This window comes from Podarcis raffonei, chromosome 11 (assembly GCF_027172205.1).
Source record: "Podarcis raffonei isolate rPodRaf1 chromosome 11, rPodRaf1.pri, whole genome shotgun sequence".
NCBI classification, from domain to species: domain Eukaryota; kingdom Metazoa; phylum Chordata; class Lepidosauria; order Squamata; family Lacertidae; genus Podarcis; species Podarcis raffonei.
Window position 1 is genome coordinate 19,223,818 of NC_070612.1, and position 15,123 is coordinate 19,238,940.

Genomic DNA, 15,123 nt, shown 5'->3' on the forward strand with positions numbered 1-15,123 from the left:
CAGCGTCTAGTCTCTCTTGTCATCATTAACCTAAGGCCAAGGTTTTCTCAGACTATGGTTTGGGGAGCCATGGGATTCCTTGAAAGTTTATCAGGGATAAACTTCCTTAGAAGTTTTTGCCAGAGATGCCAGAGACCAAAATTGGAACCTTGTGCATGCAAATTCTGTGCTTTGCCACTGACCAATGGTACCACCCAATACTCCTTCACACAAGAGAGTTTGGACAGGTGGGAATAGAAGCAAGATCTGGAGATATTACTCAAAGAAGGATCCTCAGGGAGGGAAGAAACTTGGAATCTTGCTACCCTAGAGCACAATTTGCTGAATACGGGAATATTGCACACCCATTACTGTTGTCCTAGCAGAAATGGAGGTGCAGTTAAGGCTGGACTTTGGAGCAGAAATCTAGGGTCCCCTTCAGCAGAATGAGAAGTAGGACCCCCAGCTGACATTTTGAAATAAGTGGAATAATATGTCTTACCCCACTAAACAACATCCCTGTAAGACCACTAAGCTGAGAATCTAGAATTACAGCTAACATTTCACCACTGAGTGGGACAATCCAAGTGACTTGGAGGTTTTCCAGTCACAGTGAAGCAAGGGAGGGGAGAGTTAAAAGAGGAAAAGGGATGAGATTATAGAGTAATGTGGGATCCAGAGCTGAAGAAGTAGAGATAGTTGAAGTGGGACTATGATTGTGAAAGATCTGATTTTATGCATGGTGTCCACAGTCTGAGAAGACCCGTGACAGGGCAACAGCTGGTAGATCAACTAAGCTAGGCTGTTTCTCAGGTTTCTCTGAAAATTCAAATAAATTATCAGACCTCTTCTTCATGTTCTGTTATGAGGTCTTATGATGATTTCAGGTACTTATCATGTGCTCTCTCTTTTGGGGGGTTAAAAAAAGAGGTGCTGGTATATATTGATAAAAGTACCATAGGTGCCAGCCCAAATTGGCTGCCATGGGCCACAAAAGAAGTACTGGTACTTCATACCAGTGAGTACTATGAGGGAAAATGCCCGAGGGGGGGATTACATATCTTCCAACTGTATCTCTGAATTATAGGATATGTTTATGTGTTTATGTGTGAGGTACTTCCTCACATGGTCAAGTATATAAACATTTTTTATATTCCTTTAAGAACAACATGGGGCAGTCTTCCTTTGTAACTTTCTCTAGAACAGTGGTTCTCTCCCTCCTCGCGGACCACTTATTGTTTTTTCTGCCTGTTGTAGCAACTGTAATGTGTGGTGCTACTTGTTGTAGCTTTTAATTGTATTTTTTAATTACTTCTTTTGTTTCTTCTATATTGCAGCTTACAGTACTATAATTTGAATTCCATAGAATGCAAACTGTAGTACAATAAAAATCCAATATAAGGAATAAAAGAAGCAACAAAAACGCAATTAAAATTCAGTACCAGTATTTAATGGGATAGGTGCGCCTTCTCCCATCTTGAACCACAAATCCACAGACATGCTGCAGACTACCTGAATGAAGCTCATGGACCACATTTTGGAAACTCTTGCTTTAGAAGGAATCATTGATTCAGACAATAAAAGCTTATTTTAGCTTAACAAATGGGGCTTGCAACAGAACGCTGCAGCATGGAGTGCTTCCATTCAAGATTCCAGTCATGCCCTTTCCCTGGATGTTCCATTGCATTCCTACTCCCCAAAGGCGGTTAATGCATTTTATAACTAACTAACTAACTAAAGTGACAAATCAATATAATGATTTTTTTTAATTGACTTCTCAGGAAGCCACGGTTCCAAATGGTAATGTAGAGTCAACCTCTAAAACTGCATAATGAAACTCTGTGCATAAGTCTATGGCAGGCCTTCTGCCCCTCACAGGAGAAGACAGAATTAGACTCAACAATGGGGAACTTCTTTTAAAAGCAATAGCAACATATATTTGAAATGTTTAAAAATTTCAGGAAATCTGCAAGTTATTAGGCATTGTAACTGCAACTGTTAACTTTTGACTGGTCTTTTCTTTACGATGCCATATCCTTCCCTCCCACCTGAGTTCAACAAACCTGATGCCACCAATTTCTGAAACATTTATATATATATAGGGAGCACCTGGATAAGACTATACAATGTTCTTGTTCAGCAGCAGAATTACTAAAGACAATGAGAATCTACTGCACGGACAAAGGGCAATTCATGAATGCCAGTTACAAGTTAAGCATAGCGAATGATCCTCAATATGGCCAAAACCACATGTGGTTGTTGGAGAAATATTTATGAATGGCTTTCTTGAATAAGATAACTGTGTAAATGAAACCTGGTTGGGTTTCATGAGACACAAGCTAATCAATGTCAAGAAATGATCAGACCAAGTAGAAAAACAACAACCTATTTTCTTTCTCTCCCCTCATATCCTTTCTAAGTCCTCAGCATGTCCAAAAGAAAAGAATAATATTCAGCATGTGCTTGCAAAATCTGTGCCACAAGATTACAACCTAACACAACTAAGGGAGATAAGTTCCACTTTAGAGCATGTCAGACACATTACGGTACTATCAAGTCGTATCAGCTTCGCCTTCAGCCAAGATGTAGTTCAGTTTTATGATCGTGCTGATAAAATCGCCAAGTTCTACAAAGTCCGCAGTGACAATGTTGACACCACTTTCGCCCGGTGTCTGAGTCTGGACCCACTGCATCATGGCAGGGAGAGCTCTGGGGAGGAAGAAGAGAGAGAAAATTACCCACCATTGAAAGCATCAAATGTGCCGGGACATAAGAAGGCACCTTACATTGAGTCAAACCATCAGCCCATCTAGTTAAGTGTTATCTACAATGACCAGCATTGGCTTCCCATGGTTTTAGACATGGTGACAACTCCTGTCAGTGTTGTTGGGCTCCAACACCCATCAATGTACCTCAAGATACCGGGCGGAGGAGAGAGAAAGGATTTTATTCTCCACATCTTGAGAAATGTTCTTTTTTGTTTTCTGTTTCATTTTGGATGCTCTCTGGTTTTTGATGTTCTGACTGAAGTTCAGAAACATCAGGAGGGCCAACGGTTCCCCACCCTGATGGGCCAGGTCTCAAAAATGAATAAAAATGGAAGTAGCAAATACAATTGGAAAACTTGCAGCAGAGAATCCAACTTAACAAAAGTCTACTTCATTTAATTCTCCTCAAGAGGAGAAGTTCACAGGTAGGAAAGTATATTTTTCCTTCCACAGATAATCTTAAAATTCAAATCACAACCAAAATCTGAACCATTTTAATGAAAATATTCCATATGTACATGGCAACGAGAAGAAAAAAACCAAGTCGGTGTTTTCCCTGGGCTGGAGGTGGTGTGTCTTGTTTAAGAATGGACAAATTTGTTTAAGGACATATAGATCCATTAGTTTGGGTTTCTCAGTTTCTCAAACATAAATTAAATTCTTCACATTCCTGCAGCAATTAAAAAAAAATAGAAACCAAACACCTCATGTAAATGTGTTAATATTTTACTGCAAATTTCTGCCAATAAATTACATTTTGTATGCAATTTTACACATGATTGCTATCAGTTTTCACTATTATGCATTTTAAAAGTCATTTCCACTAATATGTGCATGTTATGCACACTTTCCCCTAATATGTGCATTTTTATTTGGCTGGAGAACCGCATCGCAAAATTTGGAGAAGGGCGAATTTCAAAAGACAGATGTGTTTTGGTTCACATATTGGCTTGAGAAGTGAGAATTAGGTGTTTCCTTATTAGAATTCAAACAAAATCAAATTTGTCCCTTGTCCCTTGTCTTGTTTACAATTCCTTGTAATTCCCAGTGCCTCCATCCCTGTAATTGGCCTCATTAAGCAGTTTATTCAGCGAAAGCACAGCCCATGTGGCATGGCAGATACCCACATGGCTGAATGCTCTTAGAAACATAAAACAGCTACATTATACACCCTGACATTAGCAATAAACACCTTCTGGTTAGCTGTTAAAAAAGAGGGGGAGAGGGGGAGAGATAGTGGATTATGTGTCTGGCCCAATGTGTTTCTCTTTCCCAATACAAAAAACTGCAGGTAGCCAAGGCCTTTGGAGAGTCAGAGAAAGCTCTCTCCATCACAGTGTGGTGTAGTGGTTCAGAGCGGTGGACTCGTAATCTGGTGAACCGGGTTCGATTCCCTGCTCCTCCACATGCAACTGCTGGGTGACCTTGGGCTAGTAACACTTCTCTGAAGTCTCTCAACCTCACTCACCTCACAAAGTGTTTGTTGTGGGGGAGGAAGGGAAAGGAAATTGTTAGCCACTTTGAGACTCCTTAGGGTAGTGATAAAGCGGGATATCAAATCCAAACTCTTCTTCTTCATCATCCCTGTAATGTTCCTCAAGTTTGCATCAAAATACCCACCCACCCCAAGCGCCAGTACCAGTTTTCTTCTTGGAATAAATAACAGGGCTATGGTTCCAATGCTACAGAATGGCCCTGATTTGACCCAAGACTATCTGGAGCTTAGAGTATGCAGATCTGAGTCTCAACCCAATTTGGGAGCCTTGGGCAGTCATGTGGTAGAGGGATGGGGAGAAGGAGACAAATGTTTTCTTCTCCCCCCTGGACTTCTTAAACACGGTGAAACATGCAGTTGCAGGGAGAGAAAAGAAACACACCGGTTGCCTGCAAATCTCCTTCTTCCTCTCCTCATCACAATCACCCCCAGCTCTTTTGACATTCCCCAATCACTCCAGGCGAACCTTACGTGGCCTAGGCCAATCTTGGGCTGCCTCAACCCAATCTGGATGAATCCTGGGTTGCCCCAAATCAGCCCACTCCAGTTCAGAATCTGAGAACCAGCCATATCCAGTACATAGCCCTAGTAAGTAACAGCTACCAGTAGGGAGATTCAGATCGGTGCCAGGGCAGGCCAAATGTTACGTCTCCTGTCCCCTTACACTGTGGCCTTGGCCTGGATTGGGTGACCCAGCGTCATGGACTGGCTGGATGCTGAGGAGGGGTGGGAGGCACCAGCAGGGGAACCCCTAAGGGAAGAAGGCTCAGAGCCAGGGAACTGGTGGTGGGACAGTGATGAGTGAGAAGAGGGAGCAGACTGGGAGGAGGAGGAGTCAGAAGCCGAAGACGCAAGAGGGTCTAGTGAGCAGGAAGAGGCTGTGAGAGCAGTCCAGAATCAAAGGCAGAAGCAGAGGCTGAAGTTGAGGGGGAAGAGAAGCAGAGAGGAGGCAGGCCACTGAAGAAGCCTGGGATGTTCTTGGGTTACAAACCCATCCAGCATGGCCAATGGTCAGGCATGATGGGCGCTGTAGTCCAACAACATCTGGAGGGCTACCACTATATTATGCCGTTTGCTTATCTCTCAGCCTGGCCTTTGCAACCAGAGAGAGGAATTCAGCATAGTGCTAGCAGACTGCTCTATCACTGGAAGCACATCTGCTTGCCTGGTGGAATGACCTGACCTTTCTTCCTCCTGCATACTGCTCAGGGGATCTTCTGCCCCCCTCCCGAAGCCTATTTGAGAGATGCAGGGGGCATGGGGGGTGGAGGGAGAGGGGGGCATTGTGTTAGTGGAAGTGCTTGCACAGGCTTCCACTGGCTGAGCTTGTTTGTTGTATCTCACCAAGAAACACAAGTCCTCCAAGTTGGTGGTGGTTCCTTATTAAAAGGAACTGATCACACAGGGGCGAGGAATGGGGGAAGTAATCAGCTCATGGTTGTTGCCAAGAAACTACCGGGTAGTGATCAATCATATTAAAATGTTCATCCAGCCTCAAAATGTTAAACTGTGCCATCTGATTGAATATGCTTCCAAATTTTATCCAGCAATTGGAGAGTGCTGAATTATAGATAAGCATTTCAGCAGAATGAATTCCACGGCTGCCGAGCGGCAATTTAGAAAAGCTGAATTCATAAATTTGTAAAAGTTACTTCCACTTGTTTCCAATGAGCCTGATGCCTATAAGAATGAAGAACTTCCATGGCTGATGCCCTGAGATCAGCAAAGAATCTATGTCAGGGACAGGGAACCTGAGGCATTCAAGAATTTGTTGGACTACAATTCCCGTAACCCCTGATTTGGGCCATGCTGGATGGGGCTGTGTTATGTACTAAGCTTGGATCCTAGAACAATAGGCAAGTAGGATCCTAGAATGCAACAACTGATTGGCTTGCAGGAAAAGACCAATTAGGCTCCAGGAGGAAGTTAATCAGCCTATTAGGCTGGTAGGATCGTAGAATGCAATAACTGACTTATCTGCAGGAAAAGACCAATCCAGGAGGGAAGCAGAATCAGCCAATCAGACGGGACTCATTGTGTAAATAATGTATATAAAAGCCTGAGGTTTGGGGGGGGGGGCAATTCAATCACTGTTTTACAAGCTGCAATAAAGAAATAAATCACTACAGGACTCCGAGTATATTTCAGGCTGATGGGTGGTGAAGTCCAACATCATCATCCATGTCACCAAGAAGCTACTTGCACATTACTTTCCAAAGTCCTGCTTTGTAATGGAGTGGGGGCTTTTCCAAAAGCAGCAGACCCAGAAGTACCCCCAAACTATGTACCCGCTCCTCCAGAGGGAGTGTAATCCCATCAAGAACAGGCAGCCTCCCAACCATCTGGTCTAGGGAACCACCCACTAACAGTGCCCAAGTCTTTGTTGGCTCTCATCCAGTCCATTACTGAGGCAAGACAACAGTCCAGCACATCCACTGCCTCACCCACAGATGTAAAGGGGAAGCAGAGCTGTGGGTCATCAGCAAATTGCCAACAGTTTACTCCAAAACTTTGAATAAACCCACCCAGTCATTTCATGCAGATGTCAGACAGCATAGGGGATAAAATCAAACCCCGAGGAACCCCAAATTGAAGGCTCCACAGGGCTGAAGAACACTCCCCAAGCAACACTCCCTGGACCATCCAGGCAGGACAGCAACCACCTCAAAGCCACCCACCTCTAACTCGGACACCCGCTCAAGAAGGATGCCATGGTCGATGGTACAGTGGTACCTCGGGTTACATATGCTTCAGGTTACACACTCCGCTAACCCAGAAATAGTGCTTCAGGTTAAGAACTTTGCTTCAGGATAAGAAAAGAAATCGTGCTCCAGCGGCACGGCGGCAGCAGGAGGCCCCATTAGCTAAAGTGGTGCTTCAGGTTAAGAACAGTTTCAGGTTAAGAACGGACCTCCGGAACAAATTAAGTACTTAACCCGAGGTACCACTGTATCAAAAGCCACTGAGAGGTTGAGGAGAATTAACAGAAGAGGAGGAGGAGGAGTTTGGATTTGATATCCCGCTTTATCACTACCCGAAGGAGTCTCAAAGTGGCTAACATTCTCCTTTCCCTTCCTCCCCCACAACATACACTCTGTGAGGTGAGTGGGGCTGAGAGACTTCAGAGAAGTGTGACTGTCCCAAGGTCACCCAGCAGCTGCATGTGGAGGAGCGGGGAATCGAATCCAGTTCACCAGATTACGAGTCCACTGCTCTTAACCACTATACCCCACTGGCTCCACACAGGGACACATTTCCCTTGTCTCTCCCCAACAGATTTCATCACACAGCGCGACCAAAGCAGTTCTTAGAGCAGGTCTGATGAACTTCAGGCCCAGGGACCAAAATGGCCCTCAGGATTCTCTCTAGGCCATGCCCTCCCCAGTCCACACCCATTCTCAGGACACACCTATCACCGACTCTGCTCCAGACCCCCCTGAAGAGCTTTTTACAGGCTGGAATGTGCCTTTGACCTGTGATCACAGCTCCTGCTGCTTGGATGCAGGATGAAGATGTATGTGTGGGTTGAAACCACATCCACTTTTAGCTCCTGCCCCACCTACTCCTGGCTTGTGTCCACAGTTTTGCAGCCCCCAAGCAGGAAAGTGTTCCCTGCCCCTGTCTTACAGTAACTGGCCTGTGTTCTCCATGACTAAAGAAGAGTCGTATTATTAATGTTGTTAATTTTAACGGCAGCTGAACATTTAGACGAGCGGTAGTGTCGCTGAAGGGTCCAGGCCAGGAGTACATCTAGTTACACATGAGGGAAATGGTTGGCTTTTGCAGGAAGCATCAAAACACACCAAAGGTTTAACGAAGGATGGCTAGCTGCCTAGTCATCGAGGTCTGTTGTGTTTCCCAGACAGATGGGCTGCCAAGGCATACCTTCTGTTACAGTCAGCCAGTCTCACGGGAGACCGCAGAGGGCCTGACTCTGTGGTGTCTATTCCCATCGACCTTCTTTGGTGACAAGATAAACCCTCTGTTCAAACTCCCACAGGCGTGAGGGAAAGGCGTTGGAGGCGACATTGCATTTGCATGCCGTTGTGAAAAACCCTGCACTCCTGCTACAGATACCCTTCCCACCATTTATATTTGCCGGCTGAGGAATTCGCCTTACTCTCCCATACGGAGACTCAGCCCCTCTTTTAATTGGATCCTTTGAACTGGCCTCTGCTGTAGTAGAGAGATCGCATCAAAAGCCTCCTTGCTGGCTGACTATATTCAAGGCCAGCAAGTCCTAGAATTCCATGTGGAGCAATTACGGTAATTTCTGTCAATTTATTGGGCTGATGTGGTTCGGTAGACGCCGACAAGAGCCAGCAAGCACCGTGGGCCTCGGGACGGAGGTCATTTGACACTGCTACCTAGACTTATTAAAAAAGTTATTTAACTGCCTTGCTGATAGATAATTCATCCATTGTAAGAGGTTGTAACAAGCATATACGCTATTCATATTCAGGGAATATTCAGAGGATGATTTAATGAAGGTGGCATTTATTTTTCCTCTAAGCCCCACATAAAGGTTGCAGCATCTGGGACTTTTTAGTTTAGGGAAAAGGCAAGTCAGAGGTATAAGGGGGGGTTATGAAGATTTGCCTTTAAACCAACCTGGACTCGTGATCTGAGGCCCTTCTTCAGCGCCCCTCCACAAACGGTCCAGAGCAGGGGTTGGCAAAGTTTTTGTGGCTTGGGCCTGTTCATGGTCCTGCAGACGCTGCGGTGGACCAGAGTGCGCATGCACAAACACTATTTCCGGTCCTCCTTCCAGTGCGGAGGAGGCGTGCGCAGCTTCCCATTTGCTGCAGGAGCTTCCTGCAGCCAATGGGAAGCCGGCCAGTGTCGCAGAAGGCGGTCCCCACTCTGCTCTGTGCCGGTTTAGCACATGGGAGCTGACTGAGCCGGCGGTGGGGGTCCATGGGCAGGTTAAATGACCCCCATGGGCAGCTTGTGGCCCATGGGCCTTAGGTCGCTGACCCCTGGTCCAGAGGTTGACAACATGAGAACAAAAACTTTCCTGCTCTGTTTGTGGAATGGTCTCCACAGGGAGGCTTGCCTGGCGCCTTCACTACATATCTTTAGGCACCAGACAGAAACCTTCCTCTACAACCAGGCATTTCGCTGATTGAACATGCTATGGCCTTTTAAATGTGTTTGCGGGAGGGGGGTTATTGTTGGGTTTTTGTTGTTGTTGTTCTTATTATATGTATCTTGTGTTTTCATTTTCTATTTTTATGCTGTAAACCACCCTGTGATCTTCTGATGAAGAGCGGAATATGACCTTAATTAATAAATAATTTAAATGTGGACTGAATTGAATTTGTCCCCTAGCCCTCCATGCCCCCATTTTTCCTTGCCAATCATGAGGAAATGTTCATCAAATTTGCCCACTCCAACTTTAAAGGTATGTTATAGATTAGGGGGGGACCCCCCACCAACCCTAGAAATTAATAAATGGTAGGATTTTGATTATTTGGGATGTGAAGGGAGAAATACAAGCTGCAGATGAATCCCTAAGTTAGCTTATGCAAAACGACCTGGCCAAGCGAGGGCCATTGAGAGCCATTGGCAATGCAACTGTCCTTTCCCCAGTGCCCTGAGGTGTGAACTGGAGTCTGGAAGGTTGCAAGGATAACTGGGTGCAAGGTGACAGGAAAAGAGAGTTTTTAGCAGGGTGTTCTGTGAAGGAGGAGGAAGAAGAAAGACTGGGATCCATCTTGGGCAGGCTGGCTGAAGGCTAGCTAGGAGAGATGCCTTGGACTCCATAGCTGTCCTGCTGTGGGGGACAAGCTCCTCTTGAAATGACCATTTAGTAAGACCTGGACTCCCTCCATGGAGACTGAAGGTCTAAATTGGTGAATATACCATATTTCTTAAAGATACAACAGTCTCTGAAGTCTTGGTTCTCCAAAGGAACACAGACCCTGGGCGAGTGCCTGGACCCCCCTAGAATCTTGCAGGTATGACACCCAGCTTTTGTAACAGCACCTTGATTGCACATTTCCCCACTTTTCTAATATATAAGGGATCATAAAGGCAAGTGTATGATCCTTGCACAAGTGTATGTGACCTACCTATGCAACACAAGATTCCTTACAGCTCATACCCCAACACAAAGGCTGTTTGATGATGCTGAATTTCCAGCACCAATGCCCGTGGCAGTTGTGTATTCACTAGAGATTACCCAAGAAAATACTGACCAGGCTTACCCTCTGTCTCCGCTTATGATATCTGACAAGAACACGGCTGGAGGTAATTCAACTCCAGGCAATTACAATAGCCCTGATCTGCCCTTCCTGTACACAGCATATGTTATCTCCTTAAATAAAACCACATCGAACAGGCAGCGTTTTCTCTGCAGCGGGAGCCGGTAATGAATTGATACATCCCAGCGCTGTTGGATGCATTTCCCCGATGGAATATTCAGCGAGTGTAACCAAGAGTAGGAGCCAAAGTGACATGGTTAACCATGCAGCTGTGAAATGGAGCACTGATGTGAGAATCCAGGAAAGTGAAACTAGCTAGCTCAGGGACCGAGGCATACATGTCACTGAGCAATCAAGAGCTACATAAAGAAACAGCAGGGGGACGAATGATGAGACAAGTGACATGAATGGAGAAAGGGAGAGCCAAGGTAGCCTAGATTTTACCCAGGGACAATGGTGCAGCAAATAAACCTTAAGGTGGCTCAAGGCATTTCTTCAGTGCTATAAATCTGGTTCTTTGCAATGTAAGAACCAATCTTGAAGCAATTAAGAAATCCCTTGAGACACCTTAAGTTTCTTTGTTGGGCCATTGCCACTGGGTAAAATCTAGCTAGCTTGTTTTTGCTAGAGCCGATGGGTTAAAACAGCTCTTTTCTGATTATGCTTAGACATGCTGGTATCCTTGTTGTTGTTGTTTAGTCGTTTAGTCATGTCCGACTCTTCATGACCCCATGGACCAGAGCACGTCAGGCACTTCTGTCTTCCACTGCCTCCTGCTGTTTGGTCAAACTCATGTTTGTACCTTCGAGAACACTGTCCAACCATCTCGTCCTCTGTCATCCCCTTCTCCTTGTGCCCTCCATCTTTCCCAGCATCAGGGTCTTTTCCAGGGAGCCTTCTCTTCTCATGAGGTAGCCAAAGTACTGGAGCCTCAGCTTCAGGATCTGTCCTTCCAGTGAGCACTCAGGGCTGATTTCCTTAAGAATGGATAGGTTTGATCTTCTTGCAGTCCATGGGACTCTCAAGAGTCTCCTCCAGCACCATAATTCAAAAGCATTAATTCTTTGGCAGTATCCTTAGATACTTGGAAAAATAAGTTCCCCTGGGCAGGGCACCTTTTTAGCACACCCTTGCCCCAACCTGGTGCCCTCCATATGTTTCTGACTTGAACTCCCATCAGTCAGAAAGGTTTTATCTTGTAAAAAGTCACCACCAACTTGGCAACAATTTTTCATGAACCCAGCCTCGCAGGCTGAAAGCTGGTACTATTTAGCACACAAAAGAAACAAATTCAACAAATCAGATTTTCTTCTCGTGGCAAAACTGACCTGACCTAAATATATAAAATACTGCTAATGCAATCTGATGCCCTGCCTGCATTTTGCATATTTCATTTATAGATACTATAGCATTTGTAAACTTGGGAAGTTGGATAAGAGCATAGATCTCTCCGCTCCCTCAGAGATCATTACTGATAATGCTCAGTAAAAAATGGCTAGATTTAATACATGCTTGCACCCCATTGCAGCTGAAAAAATAACACTAAAAAGTATAATCAGCACAGATTTTCTTCAAGACAGCTAGAAATGGGAATGACCCGGGTTAGATTTATCTTTGTGATCTCTGGAAGGACACCTTCCTACATTGTACAGCAAAATAATTATTGTTATGCCACAGCAGCTACAAAGTAAAATACATGATTGAGACACCATAAGTGATTCTCTTAGCAATCATATCTAAAAGGTTCTAATGTAGCAAATAGGCAGTCCAATCAAAAGTGTCCAGATGGAGATCATGAACATAGCTCCCCCATGAAATTAACGCCAACAATGATTCCCGCCCCCCCCCCCAAAGTAAGGTATAACTAGCAAAAAAGAGGCAGCCTTTGAAAATAAGGGACCCATTGTGGCAATCCCACATTAAGGAGCTGTTGTGAATTTATAGGTGGCTTCCAGATTGTGTTGGTCTTGGGCGTTTAATTCTTCACACCATGCATTACTGCAATTGTCTTAAAGCTCTTGAGGCAAAACACTCCTCTCTGATGAAGCTCAGTAAACAAAGGATGGACCTGGCAGATCTCCAAGGCTCCAAACTGCTCATCAACAATCAGTTTTGCTTCAGTCCTTAAAGCCACTTTATCAAGCAGTAATATATTCTACATGACAGTTGCTTAGCTACCAGAACTCTAATTTAGATGGCTCTACAATTTTAAAATCTCCCCAAAGGTCAAAGCCCATTGTATGCTCCATCCTTCGGTCACATTAAACCCATCTTTACATCCGCCTCTTCCTCGTTCATTCCAGACCCTCCAAGTGTCCCTGTTTTTCAGGAACGGTCCTGGATTTACAGAAGACCATCCTGGTTTCTGATTTGATCCTAGAATGTCCTGATTTTCCTTAGGACGTCCGTAATTTCTTCAGAGAAATATTGGAGGGTACGGAGCTACTCAACCCCAAGCCAAGGAGATAAGTATAACTATACAGTGGTACCTTGGGTTAAGAACTTAATTCATCCTGGAGGTCTGTTCTTAACCTGAAACTGTTCTTAACCTGAAACACGACTTTAGCTAATGGGGCCTCCTGCTGCTGCCACGCCGCTGGAGCCCGATTTCTGTTCTCATCCTGAAGCAAAGTTCTTAAGCCGAGGTAATATTTCTGGGTTAGCAGAGTCTGTAACCTGAAACGTCTGTAACCTGAAGCGTATGTAACCCGAGGTACCACTGTACAACCTTTGGAAGACATCTGAAGGCAGCCATGCATAGGGAAGTTTTTAAAAATGTTTAATGTTTTTATATATGTTGGAAGCTGCCCAGAATGGCTGGGGCAACCCAGTCAGATGGGTGGGGTATAAATAATAAAATTATTATTATGGGATAGGACGCCCCATTTTCATCAGAAAAATGCTGAAGGATATGTCATTCTTTTACCAGCTCAAATCATGAAGTCTGGGGGAAGCGGCATTATAGCAATTTGTGCATCTGTTTCGGCCCAAGCGTATTGTGTCTTCCCAAGCCCAAAGTTATCCCATCTCCATTACAAACTCCTCCTAGACCCCCTTTTATTTCTTTCGCTATAAAATTTGACTTCTGACAGTCAAGTGGGAATGCACAAGGCCTAACACTGAATTTGCCCACCTTTCCCCCTTGCAAGGAAAGTACAATCAAATCAGAATAATGGCTCTTAAAGGAATAAAAACATCACCACCTGTAATAATAATAATAATAATAATAATAATAATAATGAAATCACTGTGTTTTATCCTACTGCTCAAAATGAAGTCTGCATCTTTTTCCAGCCGCGAAGAATCATGGAAAGTGCTTTGCAAACATTAATGAATTTAGCCTCACAAATCCTCAATGAGGTATTATAATAATTTTCACAGGGAAGAAAATGAGAAGTGAATCGCTGGCTCCAGAGATATTTCATGAACTACTGAGAGGCAAATGCAGTGAGGCAAAATGTGAGTCTCTGTCTTGCCTGCTTTTTATTGATTTGCTAACAAAATGACTGCTGTCATGGTGGGTGGGATGTATGTGGTCATGAACTGTGCTCTGGTGTGAGACTGGATGGAACCGGGGAGTTGCTGAGAGAATGGAATGTGTTACGGTAAGAGGCAGGAGGAGTCTGCAGAGAGACAGGAAGTTGGGGAAGAAGCAGTTGCAGTTTGCCAGTTAACATGTTGTTGTTGTTTAGTCGTTTAGTTGTGTCCGACTCTTCGTGACCCCATGGACCAGAGCGCGCCAGGCCCTCCTGTCTTCCACTGCCTCCCGCAGTTTGGTCAAACTCACGTTAGTAGCTTCGAGAACACTGTCCAACCATCTCGTCCTCTGTCGTCCCCTTCTCCTTGTGCCCTCCATCTTTCCCAACACCTCAGCTTCACGATCTGTCTCAGCTTCACTATCTGTCCTTCCAGTGAGCACTCAGGGCTGATTTCCTTAAGAATGGATAGGTTTGATCTTCTTACAGTCCATGGGACCCTCAAGAGTCTCCTCCAGCACCATAATTCAAAAGCATCAATTCTTCGGCGATCAGCCTTCTTTGTGGTCCAGCTCTCACTTCCATACATCACTACTGGGAAAACATCACTACTGGGAAAGCCAGTTAACATACCCTCCAACATTTCTCCAATGACAATAGGAAAAGCGGGACATTCCAGGATATAATCAGAAATGGGGATGACCTCTGTAAATCCAGGACTGTCCCTGGAAAATAGGGACTCTTGGAGAGTCTGAGTTAAAGTAGTTGATTGGTCTGGAATTAGGGCAGAGAATGGGGGTCACTTATTAGGAACAGGTCTAGCAGATGTGTTCTGCTGCTTTGAACATTTTGAACCTGGAGGACACCAGGTTTGCGAAGTCTGCTTCCAGGCGCTACCGGACTCTCTGTTGTTTTTCTTGCAATAGACTTGGGTTGTGAAGCTGAAACACAGTTAGCTGAGGCTAAGGCTCATAAAACTCATTGGGACTTCTGAGTAGATATAGGCCAACATTCACAGCATACATATAAAGCACTATGACCCCCCCCCCACGTTAAACTTTCATGGCTACCTCCACAGGATTCTGGGAACTGTAGTTTGTTAAGGGTGCTGAAAGTTGTTAGGAGGCCCCTACTCCCCTCAAAGAGACACAGTTCCCAGAGTTCCCTGTGAAGAAGAATTAATTGCTAAACCATTCAGG

At 44.8% G+C, this 15,123-nt stretch overlaps 1 protein-coding gene across 1 annotated transcript in view; it reads right to left on the reverse strand.

The window, feature by feature from the left end:
* Positions 1 to 1,546: 1,546 nt before the first annotated feature.
* The window catches only part of PLCXD3 (phosphatidylinositol specific phospholipase C X domain containing 3), a 77,184-nt gene continuing 63,607 nt past the window's right edge, over positions 1,547 to 15,123 (reverse strand). Inside the window, exon 3 of the mRNA XM_053408211.1 lies at positions 1,547 to 2,688. Within this exon, the coding sequence (XP_053264186.1) occupies positions 2,532 to 2,688 (157 nt within the window). The 3' untranslated portion in view covers positions 1,547 to 2,531. The remainder of the gene's footprint in view (positions 2,689 to 15,123) is intronic.